The sequence below is a fragment of the Manis javanica genome, chromosome 4 (genome assembly GCF_040802235.1).
Source record: "Manis javanica isolate MJ-LG chromosome 4, MJ_LKY, whole genome shotgun sequence".
NCBI classification, from domain to species: Eukaryota; Metazoa; Chordata; class Mammalia; order Pholidota; family Manidae; genus Manis; species Manis javanica.
In genome coordinates, this window is record NC_133159.1 from 161,387,641 (window position 1) to 161,403,781 (window position 16,141).

General features: G+C 43.3%; 1 protein-coding gene across 6 annotated transcripts in view; it reads left to right on the top strand.

Moving 5' to 3' along the window:
* Window positions 1–16,141, top strand: part of ATP6V0A1 (ATPase H+ transporting V0 subunit a1) — a 55,097-nt gene that overhangs the window by 30,071 nt on the left and 8,885 nt on the right. For 3 of the 6 annotated variants that reach the window (XR_012130780.1, XM_017643712.3, XM_017643715.3), the window contains exons 11-19: window positions 1,205–1,355; window positions 2,243–2,382; window positions 2,734–2,891; window positions 3,344–3,434; window positions 5,451–5,569; window positions 6,122–6,338; window positions 6,693–6,800; window positions 11,302–11,409; window positions 12,340–12,357. Coding sequence is in view for 5 of the 6 variants with exons in the window: in XM_017643712.3 (XP_017499201.1) it covers window positions 1,205–1,355; window positions 2,243–2,382; window positions 2,734–2,891; window positions 3,344–3,434; window positions 5,451–5,569; window positions 6,122–6,338; window positions 6,693–6,800; window positions 11,302–11,409; window positions 12,340–12,357 (1,110 nt within the window). In the remaining variant the exon portion in view is untranslated. Of the gene's footprint in view, window positions 1–1,204; window positions 1,356–2,242; window positions 2,383–2,733; window positions 2,892–3,343; window positions 3,435–5,450; window positions 5,570–6,121; window positions 6,339–6,692; window positions 6,801–7,611; window positions 7,687–11,301; window positions 11,410–12,339; window positions 12,358–16,141 lie in introns of all 6 variants that reach the window. The other 3 variants (XM_017643713.3, XM_017643716.3, XM_073235613.1) reach the window with 2 other exon arrangements.

A 16,141-nucleotide genomic window follows, 5' to 3' on the forward strand; every position in this document is an offset into this window, starting at 1 on the left:
TTTAAATAACACAGTAGAGGGTTTAAATTTTATTCCAGGAGTAGAGAGGCATTGGAAGTTATTTAGCAGTGAAAGGACATGATCAAAACAGAGTTCTAAAAGAATAATCTATTGTTAAGTATCTGTGTTGGGCTGGGAAATAGAATGAGCCAAAAAGGGGTGGGGGGGGTTCAGTGAGGAGGTTATTGTATATGTAATAGTAAAGACACAAAGAAAGACCCCTATAGTAAGACTTGACAATGGGAATAGAAAATGATGAAGAGTGTGAGACATGCTGTGAGAGAATCAATCAATGTTTGGTTTCTAGCAACACACAAGAGAAAAGGAGAAAAATTTCAAGATGTTCCTGAAGTATCAAAGCTGAGTGGCCTGCAGAATAATGGTCCCACTGATGGAAGTAAAAGTTCAGCAAGAGAAACTTAGTGATGGGGAAAGATGGCAAGTTCGGTTTCGGTTAGATCGAGCAGCTGGATGTAAATCCATGTGGAAACATCAAGCAGATAATAGACAGGTTCTTGATAGAAAGGGCAAAATGAAGGAAATAGGATCTGTGAGGGTGGAAGGGAATGAGACCTCCAGGAGAGAATAAGGAAGCTAAAGATAGACTCTTGGGGGCCCTGCAACTTTAAGGGATAGGCAAAGGAGGAAAGGCCAGCAAAGAGACAGAGGAGGGGGAGAATCCCATAACGAAGGATTTTTACCAAGGAAGGGGGAGGTCTCCAGTGTCAGGGCTGCATACAGGAGAAAAGACCTGGTTCTGGTGAAGTGCCAGCCACTTTGAATAAGCGTACTCAGCCAGATTGTAAGGGATTAGGGAGACAGAATGGGTGGGGAAGGAGGAGAGTCACAGAGTACACTTTGATTTCTCCATAAGATGAAGAAAGAACAATAGTAACTCTCAGAAAGGCAGATGAGGCTGTTTCCTAAAACAAGTTCTAGATTTTCTTTGGTTACACATTTTAGAATTAAATGTTTTTTGCAGTAAAGACACTCTTTCTGAGACTTAATTTAAATCTTTCATTCAAATTGTATACCTAGTTCCAGTTTCCCCAAAGAATGGGAAAGATTGAGACAGAATTTACATAAGATACACATATTTTATGGGTACAGCTCAGTGAGTTCTGATGAATACATACACCTGTGTAACCACTGCCACAATTAGGAGGATGACCATGTTTTGACATATGCACTTAATGTTTCCCAGGAACACAGTGGTTCCACGGTGCCCTCCATTCTGAACAGGATGCAGACAAACCAGACTCCCCCAACTTACAACAAAACTAACAAGTTCACATATGGCTTTCAGAACATAGTAGATGCTTATGGAATTGGAACTTATCGTGAGATAAATCCAGGTAAAAAAAACAGCCTGAATCTTTTCCCTCCAGAGGTTTTATTTTTTGTTTGTTACTTCTTTTAATGCCTCGCTTTAAATGCGGCTGAATAGTTGCCTTAAAACTAAAGATGTTGTCAAGACCTCAGTTCTCGGTAATTCCTGTGAAGAGGTACCCTTTCTGACATAGGGAGTGTGGTCTGTCCTGGGTGGCACTCCTTTAGGAGCTGGATTTTAGGAATTTTATAGAAGTGAGCTCGATGGGTTGGATTCTTCTGTGAGTCCTCACAGGTGTAAACACCTGGCTTTCTCTAGCACACAATTTTCAGAAACTGCTTTTAAAAAAAAAGGTTTTTTACAAGTTATCTGATATTTTAAAATGGCTTCCCTGTTCCAGGTTAGAGAAAATACAGCAAGTTATTGACCATTTTAGGCACTAGGCAGATTTCTCCTTTGTTTAGAGAGTTATTAAATCAAGAGTCTGAAAATTTATTTTCAGCTGGAGCCTTCTGCAGGGCCTGTGTTGTTCCATGTTCCACCCTTTCTCTGACTTACCGAGAGCTTGTCCAGCTGGGAGGTAGTTGCTGCACAAGAGAAGAGAGCTGGCCTTCCCCAGGAGCTGCATCCTAGGGGTTAGAAAAAAGAAGTTAAAGAACAAACCACACTGTTGACAAAGCTAGAGACAAAGTTTCATTTCCTGTGTTTTGCTTGAAATGCTAGTGGTAGCTCAGATGCCATCAGAGCTTTGTGAGGGTGGCAGATCCTGCCATGGAAGATTTTCCCAGGGAGTCCATCTGACCAGTAGCTTGAGAATAAGTCACTTTACGTTGGTCTTAGAGTGGGAGAGGAGTGTGGTGTGTTGGGAGTTGTTCTCTACTTTGTCTTTGTCTTTCTTTGGTTTGTTCATAGCTCCATATACTATCATCACGTTCCCTTTCCTGTTTGCTGTGATGTTTGGGGACTTTGGCCATGGCATTTTGATGACCCTTTTTGCTGTTTGGATGGTGTTAAGGGAGAGCCGGATCCTTTCCCAGAAGAATGAGAATGAGGTAATGTTTAAGTTACACCTGCATTGGACTGAAACTTGATAATTTCTCAAGTATTCATTATGAAAATTATGATTTGGAAGTCTTCTATCCATGAATTTATAGAGAAGTTATGGAGACTATTTAGAGAAAAGAGGAGTTATGTTCCATTTAACACTAAAAGGGCCACGTGCTGTGAAGATGAATTTCTCAGTAGTGTTGTATTTTGGTCTTTACTTCAAGTTCTCTGACCCAGGAGGGGGTAAAGTGGTATGAGAGGAAGGGTCTAGTATACTCTAAAAAACATTGTTACAACATGAGCAAAATGTATATACAGCAGGTACATTTCATCTACTTCTTTCTTCTGGTTCCCAGATGTTCAGTACTGTGTTCAGCGGCAGGTACATCATTCTGTTGATGGGTGTGTTCTCTATCTACACTGGCCTCATCTACAATGATTGCTTTTCCAAGTCTCTCAATATCTTCGGGTCATCCTGGAGCGTACGGCCGATGTTTACTATATTTAATTGGACGTAAGTTGAAAAGATGCTGAAAGTCAAAGCTTACTTCTTTCATGCTTAACTCTTATTTTCCAGACAAGTGGTAAACTAACACTTTTTTAGGGAGTGGTTGACAATGTCTCTGTTTCGGAAGAATGCAGTGTCTTCTCTTATTTATGCTCCATCCTGGGAGGTGCTCTGTGATTTGTTCACCACTATTAAGGAACTGAGACTAAGAATTAAGCACGTTGATTCTTTCTGTAAATTAAAAGCAGATTTCCCAGATTGCCTACTGGGTTTTATATATGTGTTTAATTTGTCTTTTTGTTGTCACTGATCCCTTCTGATTTTCAGATGCTAGTTCTTTCTCTTTTATTGAAGAAGCAAGAGAACTATAGTAGTTTTTTGTGGGGGATCAGTTTCCAGACCCCAGAATTTCCCTTTCTCAATAGAAAATAAATGCAGCTTTTGTCCTAACATGGTAGGGAGGAGACGCTTCGGGGGAACCCTGTTCTCCAGCTGAACCCAGCTGTCCCTGGAGTTTTTGGTGGACCATATCCTTTTGGCATCGATCCAGTAAGAGCCCTTCTTTACTATATGTCTAACACCATATTTTTAAACTGTAACCTGAAGAGAAGTAAAGTGAAAGTAAAGAGTTATTTGGTTTTTAGTTGACATTTTTTTTAGAAAACCTTGATGTGTCTATCCAGAACCCTTCAAAGCCAAAAGAGACCCCAGTGCCTTGGGGAACCAAACGATTGTTTCTGCCCTCCTTATTTCAGAGGTGGCTGATAATACTGACCCTGAGAGATTGCTTTCCAAGACTCCTTCACAGTTTAACTTATTTCTCTTTAACTTAATTTGGTTTTTATTTTTAGCAGATGTTCTAACAATGCACAAAAACCCTTTCCTTTGGATTTTAGACTTCCAGTCTTTACATACTTACAAAAACTCATCCCAGAATTTTTTTTTTCAAATATTTAGGCAAATAAAGTATGATCAAATCTTTCATATTGTGTGCTTAGGAAGAGGGGGCAGGGAGAATTTAAGAATAAGCATTAGAGAATAAGGATCACAAAATTCCAGAGGGAAACAGATCATTATGAGCCAAAAAGATTGTTTCTTGTAAAAAAAAAAAAAAAAGGGAATTCACATGGCCTTTAAAATATATTTCACATTATTATAAGTGAAGAGAAGCATATGCAAAAGCATAGAGGTGGGGAGGTACAAAGTTAATTGTTTTGATTATTATAAAAGCTAATGTTACTGAAATGCTTGTACTGAGCCCTCATCATACCTGATTTATCTGACGATGCTGTCAGGAAGGTATTCCTGTGCCTGTTATACAGATAAGGAAACTGAGACTGGGGGGGAATTAATAACATTTCACATATGCATTTAACAGATGTTTATTGACTCCCTATTGTCTGCAAGGCATGGTGCCTGATAGGAGAAACACATAATTTTAAGGCATAGCTCCCACCCTCAAGTAGCTTGGAGTCTAATAATAATAATACAACCTCACACTTCTGTGGTGCTCTGTAATGACAATATTTTTGTAGGCATCTCATTTGATGCTTAGAGGTTTGATGGTAAATTTGAAGTGCCTTTGGGATACCCAGGTATAAATGTCCATCAGGCAGTTGGAACTGTAGAACTGAATTCCAGGAGAGACTGGGCTGGAGTCACAAGTTTTCAGGTTAGAGGTCACCAAGGATGACCTCTGCATGAGAGTCCAATTCAGAAAAAAAGTTGCTGAGCTAGATGTTGGAAGACTGCCTTCCCAGGCTGCAGTTGCACTTTGGCCTAGAGTTGACAGTAAGGAGTGCAGGGGGTTTCGGCACAGGGAAATGACTGCATCAGAGTCATGATTTAGGAAGCGTAATCTGTGGCCACATGAGGCAGGAGAACTGTCAGGAAAATATCACAGTGGTCCAATACATAGAACAGCCCCACAAGGACACGATCAGCAAAACACAGACTTTGGGAATTCATAAAATAATTGACCCAGTTTCTTCAACATATTTTGTAAGAAATAAATAAATCCCAGCTGGAGGGAGAACCTATAGATTAGAGATTTAAGAGCTGTATCAGCAATCACAGTATAGAGACTTGATCTGGACCCACCTTTGAATAAATTAATTATTGAAAGAAAAAATTGGGACACGGCCAGGGAAATTTGAATACTGACTACTTCATGTTTCATGATAGCAAAGAATCATTGTGAATGCTTTTGGGTATGATAACAGTACAGTGGTCATGTTTTAAAAATGAGACCTTACCTTTTAGAGACCCATACTGAAATATTTACAGGTAAGATAATATGATACCTGGACTTCATTTCCAAATATAATACAGAGGAAGGAGTAGTTTTGGGGTTTGGTGAAACAAGATTGACTGTAAGTTGATAATTATTTGTTGAAGTTAAGTCATAGGTCTGTTGGAATTTGTTATACTACTCTTTTTACCTAAGTATATGTTTAGAACTTCCCATGTTAAAAAAAAAACCAAAACTTTTTAAATGAGTGAATTAAGAGTTTTCTATTTGAGAACTCTTTGTTAATGCCTCTTTGTTTGTTTGGGTTGTGACAGATTTGGAACATAGCTTCCAATAAGCTGACCTTTCTCAACTCCTTTAAGATGAAGACCTCTGTTATCCTTGGTGTCATCCACATGATGTTTGGAGTCAGCCTGAGCCTTTTCAACCACACGTGAGTTGCTCTGGTTCTGTGCCAGGAATGCACATAGTTTAGATAATGCTTTTGCCTAAAGAAATCATGACATCTTTAGGGAGGGGTTAATAACCCAGAACCCTACATTCCACATTAAAGAAGTACTTTTATAAAAATCTCATCTTCATAAATGAGACTTAATTAATATTAGTCTCTTAATAATTTACAATTGTAGCAGAGATCTTAGAAAAAATTTGTGTCATTTTCATCAAAATGAGTGAGTTTTTTTTTTTTCCTTGATGGGTAACTCACACAAAATTATGAACTGTGGTCTCAGAATGTATGAGATTTTCCAATCTTTCTCATAGGAACGGGTAGGGGTTGGTACTAGAGCCATTCAAGATCGCAGAGTGTGGAAGTCATAGTTAATCCTCCTTGTCTCTGTTGCCTCCAGTTCTTCTGTCTGTTGCTTCTTAAAGTGATGACAGAATTGAGGGAGCATCAGGTAGAAAATCTAGTGAGTATTCCCTTTGGTAAAGAGTGACCCTGGGTCTCTTCACCTTTAACATTTTTCTCTCTCTTCCTTTTCAGCTATTTCAAGAAGCCCCTGAATATCTACTGTGGATTTATTCCTGAAATAATCTTCATTACCTCTTTGTTTGGCTACTTGGTTATCCTTATTTTTTACAAGTGGACAGCCTATGATGCAAAGACATCTGAGAAAGCGCCAAGCCTTCTGATCCATTTCATAAACATGTTCCTCTTTTCCTATGCAGACTCTGGTAACTCGATGCTGTATTCTGGACAGGTGCGTTAACCAGAGAAGGAATGTTTTAGGTGGTTACCCTAGGTCAGGAAGCCACATGTTTCTGTTACCATAGAAGGGGCTTTAAAAATCTCTATCTGTGGTATTGGGTTTTCAGCCCATACATCCAGACCTAAATTCAGCACATGCTCCTTAGTTTGGTCTACTGTCATTTTTTATCCAGCAAGGATAGAATTTATAACTCTTATTCCTGGGATTTGCCACATCTGCTGATTATTTTGAGAAATAGCATAATGTTGTTTACAGATCAGTAAGAAAATACTGTTTTGGGAGAAATCTGTGCTGGAGTTGGAAACTGCATGCTTGACTAATGTTCTGAGCCTTCTTTCTCTGCAGAAAGGAATTCAGTGTTTCCTGGTGGTGGTTGCGCTGTTGTGTGTACCTTGGATGCTACTATTTAAACCACTGGTCCTTCGCCACCAATATTTGAGGAGGAAGCATTTGGTGGGTGTATGTTTGTTGTTGAAAGTTACTAGATTTATTTTTTTAAGATCAAAGGCAATTCCTCATCAATAAAATGAATTATGCATATGTCTATATACTCTTAAAATGCATTTATGTCATATCCCAGCATGAACACTGGACCTGCTTAAATTTTCAAAAACATGTATTTGCAGCTCTGATGTCTGGATTTAGCTTTGAATAGGTTGAGTTGAGAAAACAAGTCATAAGTTTTTACCTTTCCTGGTCATGCTCTGCTTAGGCTGTGCACAGCAAAATCCAGGTCTGGGCCTGTCTAGATGCAATACCAGCCAGAGCAAGGCTGCAAAGGCTGGAGACGATGAGCCCATTCATGTGGTTTGCCTGGGCAGCCACAGAGCTGATGCTGAGACATGTTCTTTTAAAACGAGAGTGTGATACTTTCACCAACCAAAACATCCGGGCAAAAGATTTGGTTTAAAGCACACTGATTTTTTTTTTTTTTAAAGCAGCATACACTTTCATGTTTACCTAATGTATGGGTGCCTATGAATTCTACGCACACACAACCACACACACTTACATTGCCAAATGTTCATTTTTGGCTATGTGATAATGCTTATTCCACTGCCTGGTAAAGCCCAAAAGATCTCGTTGCATGACTCTCATATGGCTGTTACATTATTACTCCTGTTGGAGAGCAGCTGAGTTACAAGAGCCTCCTTCTCCCTTTTCTGACCATCTTCATCCTTCCATGTGCCCTCCATTCGTCTCCCCCTTCACTTCTCCCTCTTTTGTTTCCTTTCCCTTCCTCTTTTCTTCCATTCACTATCAGGAAGGGCAACCTGTGGAGGCCCCAGTCAGCCCAACCCCGAGCCAGCAGGGACTAGAGGCAGCAGCGGCTGCAACAGTGAGTGAATTGAAACTGACAATCCATCACATTTTGTTCAAAGAGGTGGCAAACAGTGCAGCAGAATTCTTTGTAACTCTGTTGAGAGCATGGGACCTGTGTATCTTGGAAAGTGTGTTCTTGTTACTTATTGAGATGATAACAGAAAAGATGTCCACCTCTTATGAATAGATTCTGGTATCATCTTCACTGGCCTAGTAGGTTTCTATTGAAATGTGTAAAGTACAGTCAGTCTTGTCTGTGAAAGCAAAGTGGCTGCTGGGCCCTCTCTGAGTCCCATCATCTTCATCCAAGACAGCAGCTTGTGGACTCTGTCCACTTCATGTCTGTATCTTGTGGCCATGTATTTGATAATTTTTCAGCATGGGGTAAGAACATCTCTGTGATCTTGAGTTGATTTCCCTGTACTTGTAAAGTTCTGCTTTGGATGATTGGACATTGTGTCCACTTTAGCTGTGACTTACTCCCTTTCCCATGGAAGCTTATACGTGTCTATTTTTTTGTGAGAGACTCAGAAGCTTGTGCCCTCTACTATTGCAGCGAGACCTCTACCCTGCTGTGTCTCTTGTGTACTCTATATCTGGTGTAGTAACGAGAGTCATCTTCTGTTTTGGTCTTTCCTTCTTCCAGTACTAACTGGTGATTCAGTAAGAGCACTGTGAATGTTACGCATTTCAATGTTTATCCTTAAAAACATCTCTTAACCAAACTCTTACAATACACTAATATCAAATTAGCCCAGTTTATTTTAGGTGATGAATCTATAAGGTTGTGAAAACCTCAGCAGTAGTGATTATAGACAAGTAACCATTTCCTTCACTAGGTGTTCTGATCATTTTAAACTTAGAAAACTGCTATAATCATCCTTATAGAACCAGTCTAAAAAGGCTGATATTTTAGATCATAAGATATTTTAATGTTGCTGCTTAAAATTATTTCCAAGTGGGACTTTCTTTCCTTTGAGAAATTGAGAGAAAAAAAAAAAACCCTTAAAGCACATACTACCTATTTATTGACATCCTCTCCACATATTCTTCTCTCTGTGAACTTTAATATAGTTAAGATGTGCTTCTGATGCTTTTAAAGTCTGGCATCCTCTTCTGTGGTACTGTACTATGATACCCTCAAGTCCCCAGTCTGGAAACCTGCACATTCACAGGGTCTTCTCGGTCCACTGCTTCTTCAGCCAAATGTGTTTCTGGAGGCATCAGGCTGATCATTCTACAACAGGGGCCCTAGGTTCTTGGTCCCAAAGGTTGAGGATCTGTTTTTGTCCTGTTCTGTGTCCTCTTGGTTGTCTATAAGTGGGTTATCACAGGGGTTTGATCTTTTTCTTTTCTTTTTGCTACTGATTTGTATGTCTCATCCCCCTTTCTGTTACTCTCATTCCTCATGTTCTGAAGGGACACTTGTTAGTTCTGCCCCTCATTCTCTGCTGGTTGGGGAAAGCTTCATAAATAGCCTTCTGCTTTTGGGACCTTGAAGCCTGAAGCCTGCCACCTCTCCCCTATAACCCATCCCAGGAGTCCTCTCCTGTCCCCAGAGCCCTTGGTTGCACTTTCAGTCCACCTTTTGAGGGCTGTTGGGTGTAATATTTGCATGGCCTGGAGGTGCCCAGGATATGAGTAGTTCCCAAATGTAACTATACATCAGAATCACCTCGTGAACTTTAAATTTGTTTCTTAGGGCAGTAAAACAAAACAGAGAAGTGGAAGAAGAAACACAGGTGGCCCATAATTCCATGACCCAGACAATCCCCTACTGACATTAAAAATAAAATTAAAACAATAGGTGTACTTGGTCAGAGAATGCAAATTGCTCTGAAGCTGAAAGCATCCTGTGCCCAGCACCCTTCTCCTCCTCCAGGGTATGGTTAACAGACCGGGAAATAGGCCTCCAGATTTTTTTCTGCATGTATCAACATATGTCCACCATCTGTGGCTATAAATATATATGTGTGTAAATACATGAATATATATATATTTAAAACACATTGTGTTTTAAACTGTAGCACTCTTCTGCCTCTTGATTTATTAGGTTTTTGTTAAGTTTGACAGATCTTAGAGATTGGTTCATGGTGATACTCTTCTTCATAGTTGCCTAGCATTCTATGGAACATTCTGTTGGATATGCTACAATTATGTTATCACTCGTTGATGGATGTGTTGGTTTTCCCAATTGTTTGCTATTACAAATAATGCAGGGAACATCCTTATCCATGTATCCTGATAAAATTTCACAAGCATATATGTTCCCAGCAGTGGGACTGCTAAGTCTCAAAGGATGCATGTGCTTCTTTGTGCACGCATTTTCAGTTTTGATAAATAATCAAAAATGATTATACAGTTTGGACTTGGGAAAATATTTTTTTAAATACAGATTTCCTAGGCCCTACCCCAGACCTACTAAATTTACAGTTCCTAAGGGTATTCTTCAGGAATCTCTACTTAATGAAATGTAGCTTTCAAGGTGTTTCTGATGCACCCGGTTCTTTGACCAGCATGTGAGAACTGATGCTAGAAGAGAGAGAATTTGCCGAAACACCCAGATCCAGTTGTCAGTAAGCTGTGGCATGGTGTACACCCAAAGGTGAGGCTGTGAGGGAGCCTCAGGGCTGTTGAGCAAACTGGCCTGCATGTCGCCTGCCTGCAGTCCAGAAGGCCACTTTACAGGAGAGCAGCCTCCAGACTCTTGCCTTGTTTGGCTCCCCAGACAGAAATCATTTGGAGAGGGTCCAGGGGCTGTTTGTTCAGCTCCTTCTCATTCTGTGGCAGATAAGCACTAAATGCCATCTGTCAGACTTAATCCCCATTCAACCTAGTTTTTGTGCCCAAATAGTCCTTTTGCTTCAATAACCCTGAGCTTTCCAAATCAGGTTGACTTAAAATTTCTGGTGCTGGAGACCCTTCTTAAAACTATGCCCAGGAAGTGAGAAGCAGCCAGACCCCAGTCAGCATCTGCCCACATGCCTGTGAGAGTTGTTATAATGCTCCAGAATCCTCTCCTGAAGAAAGGGAACCCCCCATCACCCACCTTTTTTAAACTCAGTATTCTCTACCCACAAGCTAATGTACATCAAGCTTTTTCCTTCCCTGACCTAGGAAGTCCTTTGTTTCTGGGCAGAGAGTTGGAACATTTCTGGGAGAAGTCATTGGAACTGTTGGGTTCCTGCTGAAAGCTAATCAAACGAGGTTACAATCAGTACGTCATTTGGTGCCCCTCCCTCCTAGAAAGGCCAGTCTTCAGATTGCTGCAGAAAAACTTAGGCTATTAAAGGCTTTACAGGTAGAGCTACACTTGTTACGAGAGTCTGTTCATATCCAGCAGGGTTCTCAGCAGCGTTGACCTAAGTGAGCGTTGTGTCTCTTGGTGCAGCAGGCAGAACTGTGTATTTCCTCTAATCAGGATGAAGTGGTGACTGCAGCTGGGGCAGTGGCAGTTGGGGTGGTAACAGTGGTTTTCTTTTTCTTAGAGGTTTGTGAGGTGGGTTTTGATTTTGTTGTTAGAATATATGCTTTTCTGAGGTTTGTATGTACTAACCATCGCCCTTCCCCACCTCACAGAATGTCACATTAAAGCCCAGGCAAATTCTACTCTTTCTGTTCATCTGTGTAGGGAACTCTCAACTTTGGTGGGATCAGGGTGGGCAACGGACCGACAGAGGAGGATGCTGAGATTATTCAGCATGACCAGCTCTCCACCCATTCAGAGGATGCAGAAGAGGTAAGATCCAGTGGTGTGGGCTTCCTGTCCTTCCACCCTAGTCTTGTATACCTAAGTGGCCTCATACCAGTCTTCACCTTGAAAAATGAGAATGCTAATGATCAGCCTGCCTTCTGGACCTCTTAGGGCACCCCAGCTTCTTCTAGTGGGTCCCCGGCACTAAACACCAGGTGTTACCTGCAGAGCCCATAGCAGCATCACTCCGTTGTCTGACTTCTCGGGATCTGGGTTGCCTGCAGTACTCTGTGAAAATGTCAGTTGCAACTGCTCTCCTCAGGCAGAGGCCAGTTAGCCCAGCTCCCAGCTCTTTTACCAGAAATACAGTCCACTATGGCAGCTTCTTCATCCCTTGGCCCTTCCAAGAGTGGTTCCAATTGAACTGTAATCACTGGTGCTTTTGAAGTCCTGTCCCACTTGTTGCAGATATTTTATCTGAGCCTTTTAAAAATGTTACTTGCCTCCTTTTTATAGGGAGAGTGAAAAGTAATAAGACCAAGCTAGGCTTTTCCTTAAACCATTACCTCTAAGCTCAGTTTTTAAAAATCCAGTCTCTTTGCCTTACCACTCGTACCACGAAGCCTCTTTACTGAACTTTTGATTTTCATCTATTTATTATATTCTTTTTAAAGCAAATAGATTAGGAGTTGACCCAGATGACCAGAGTTTTCAGTATGACTGACCATGTCCACTATGTATGACTTTTTAAAAAAAGAAATTGTAAGGGTTGAGGTGCCTTTTAAAAATATGTGTCTAAATGCTCTAAATCCTGCTGATTTTGTTTTCCTTGTCTGCTGAGGCCTGCCTCCAACATGTTAGATCCACTTAACATTAACAGTTCTCCCTGAGAAGCAATCAGTAGCCTTGTGCTCGTGACTTGTGACCTTGTGTGTGGCGTGGCTTCCCCACTAAGTGTAAATTTGTGTTTTCAAGCCTACCGAGGACGAAGTGGTAAGAAACAAGCTGGCTTTGCCTTCATGTTTATCTGGGGTTTCTCTTCCCATCTTTGTGATCACTCTGCTGACCCTGCTGCGTCCTGGGGCCACACATCCCGCATCTCACTGGCCATTTCTAACCAGTCTGTGAATCTGCTCATCTCCATTAACTGCATCTCATGTTGGTCTCCTCTGTCTTCGTTTCATTGACTTTGCTGATCTAGTACCTCTGAGAATGGCTTTGAAAGGAGCTACAAGTAATGTCTGCATTGGCATTCTTGAAGGACTCCCCTTGGGGTTAAGTCCCATTGGCCTGTGCCTTCTCTCCTATGCTGCTATGTGTGGTCGCTCTGCCACTGGGAATAGCTGTTTCCTCCCTGCTCCTCTGAGCACTTAGGAGTAAAACTCACCCTTTCCTCCTGTCTGCAATGCAGCCAGCCTCTTCTGCTGCCCTCATCAGCTTGATGATGCTTGAAGTGAGAATTGCTGGGCCCTTGCTTGGGGTCAGCTGGGCCTCCACATGACCCAGGTGGGAGGAAGACAGCTTTCAAAAGGAGGCTTTGCCTCGCAGATCCATCCCAGAGAAAGCAATCCATCTGCGTGAATGGGGTTCATAATTTTCCAGCCACGCGTAGAGAATAATAGACAATAGAAAGAAAGCAAAATATTCAGGCCATATCTGGAGTAGAAGGCCTTCTAGCCCAGCAAAAATTTATTAAACAATATACAAGTTTGGAACTGGTTTTTTAAAAGGCCTTGCTGCACTGTTTGCATCTTCCCCTAAAACTGCTCTCCCTAGACCCACTCACCCTTCCCTTTCCTGGCACTCCGGAGCCTCTCTAAGGGGACAGTGGGATGGGAATGGGAAAATCTTTGCTATGCTGTGTAAAAGCAGTGTTCGGTCTTCTTGAAGGCTGAAGAGACTCCTTTGCTGGCATTCAGGAGCTTCTGTGTTCCTCTGGACTGCTCATGTGCACAGTCTGCGCTGCCTGGAAGGGCTGGGTGAACAGTGAGGAGCCCAGGCCCCTCCCTGTAACACCACTGCCAACAATACTGTCCTTTCTAAATGTCTTACTAGTTGAGCACCTAATGCCATGGCCATTGTCAGAATGGCCCTCATTTGTAGCCATTTCCCGGGGGAACTGGACAGCCAAACAAGATGACAGTAATTCAGTACCCCCAGCTTCCCCAGCAGTCATAACATTTTATTAGGCACATACATAGTGTAGTTCTCTGCAGCCAAATTTAGATATCAGCCATGGTTATCTATAAGTATTACAAACAAAACAGATTTTTTTTTTAATGTCCAGCCTACTTCTTCGAGAACTTTCCCATTTTGCTTGACTGTGAAAACCTGTTTGCTTCAGGCAAGCCATTTGCTCCCGCCTAGCAGAAGCAGCAGGCCCTCTCCCTGGGGCAGGGGGCCACTCAGTCCAGTTGCAAACAGGTCCATACCAGTAACTGTCTGGGAAATCTTTGGAGGCTGCAGCCATTCAGCAAGGGTCAGTGGCACCTCTCCCTCTTGCGTCATCTCACCAGGCACGTTCATCCCACCCATCCATCCATTCATCACCCTCTTGTGTGCTAAGCACTCTGTTTAGTGCTTCAGAAACTGAGACAAGAAAAACATGGTCCTTGCCTTCAAGGAACTCCCAGATTGAGGAGACGTCTGGGTGGCAGATGCTGTGATCAGGTGTGCCCAGAATGCTGTGGGAGCACAGAGGGCACCTGATGAACACTGGGGGCGTGGAGGGGAGGAGAGTAGGAATGGGTTCCCCATGGAAATTATTGCTAGGCTTAGTCTGGTCCAACAGGAGTCTGGAGGGAGGAAGAGATGCAGACCCATCTGTACACATAATTAGCACAAAGGCACAGAGGCCTGTGGGCCTGTCATGTTCTGGGGATAAGCAACTATATAGCTGAGTCAGGAGTAGGGGGACTGGAGAGAGGTGAGATGAGGTTGGCAGAAACCAGCTGTAGCAGAGCATTGAGGTGACAAGGAGCCATCAGGACAATAACGTTGGATGTGGCATTGCTGAAATGCCCTAGAAATAGGGTATGTTGGACTGGGGAGGGGGGCAGTCTGGAGGCATGAAGACCAGCTAGTCTGACCCGAGTTACAGAAGAATCGGGAGACCTGAGGTGAAGTGCAGGGCAAATTGGAAAGGGAGGGACAGATAGGAGGTTAAGGAAGTAGCTCCAGGCCCCAGGGCTTAGTGAGTGCAGGCAGCCAGAGTGAAGACTCAAGTTTGCTTTCAAGGTTCAGTCGCCTGGGGCAGTAGTAGTGACACTGTTCCACACGAGGTGGAGTGAAGTAGGCCTGGTGGGGTCAAAGGAGAGCAGTCAATGAGTTTGGGGGGCACTGAGTGTGAAGCGCCTGTGGTGCAGGAGGAGGAGATGCAGCACAGCTAGTTGGAAATGGGCAACATGGAGCCTGGGAGTCACTCCAAGGGGTGGCTGTTGAAGCCCTGGGTGGCAGTGCTACAGGGAAGATGTAAGAGCCTGTCATGTTTTGGGGATAAGCCTGGAAAGCCAGCATTTTAAGAAGGGAGGTAAAGGAGCCTGAGAAGGAACATGCAAAGGACAGAGGAGGGAAAACGAGGGTAGGTGAGTGTCTCAAGAGGGAGAAGGAGAGGACAGTAGCCACAGAAACTGCAGAGGCTCAGTCAGCACCCAGAATGCCCGTCAGATCTCAAGACTGGGAGGTACGGGCAGGCATGCCAAGAAGGGCCAGCGTGGGGGTAGAAGCCAGGTGCAGTAGGAGAGTAGAGGTGGGCAGTGAGAAAGGAGTAGAGACAGAATGTGGACGGGGATCAGTGGTGATCAGTGCTGGGCCAGAGCTGACTTGGAGGGGCAGTGACAGACTCCAGGTGCTTGGCTCCATTTCTCAATCTTTACCTTGGCCCAGTACATAGCATAGATAAGAAAACTTGCCCCAGGTTACAAAGCAAGAAGTTTGGAATGAAGGAGAGAGGAAAGTGAGGGTAGGGCCTAGAAGAGAAGCTTCTTCCCTGATCTCCCTCCATCCTTTTAGCTTTTTTTTTTAAATGGGAGAAACTTGAGGTACAATACAAACGCTGACAGGGGCTGGTTCTGAGAGGCCAGCAGTCCCTGCTCCCAGAGAGCTCTGGGGAGTGTGGAGGTCTGCCGGCCTCAGAGCTGGGACCTTTCCTTCCTCTGAGCGTGGGCTTTGGGGCAACAGCAGTGTTGGGACTGAGGTAACTAGGATTACCTAGTTTTCAGGGTAACTAAGAGGCTTGAAGGACCTTGTCCCAGAAAAGCCCAGAAATACTGAGTGTAGATAGAGGTGTGGACAAATGAGGCCCAAAGACAATGTGTTGGACTAGCCCCTCTCTCCAGAGTCCACCAGCCCCTTCTCTCATCCTACCTTTATGTAGCTTCCCAAGGCATTTCAGGTGTGCTTTGGAAATGGGGTCATATGAACCTTGAAAGAAACTGGTGAGATATAGACTGAGCTGAGGGCCCGGCAGGCTGGGAGGCCCACTGGTTCTGGGCGGGGCTGTGGAGGAGGAGCCCGGGAGGGAGCTCCTCCCCCTGTGGCTGCTCCGCCAGGAGACTGACAGGCCCGAGGGCACCTGCTGCTGCTAGAGCGAGTGGAGTCGGTGTTCTTCCCCAGCTGTGCTTGGGGCAGTCCTAGAAGTGAAGTCCTGAAAGCTTGTTCCAGCCTTGCCCCTTTGTTCTGGAGATCATTTTTGATGTTGAAAGGGAGTGTGAAGACAAACACAACACATGGCTTGTTTGGTCTTTATCAGCTGTCCAAGTAGAAGTTTGTAAAGCTT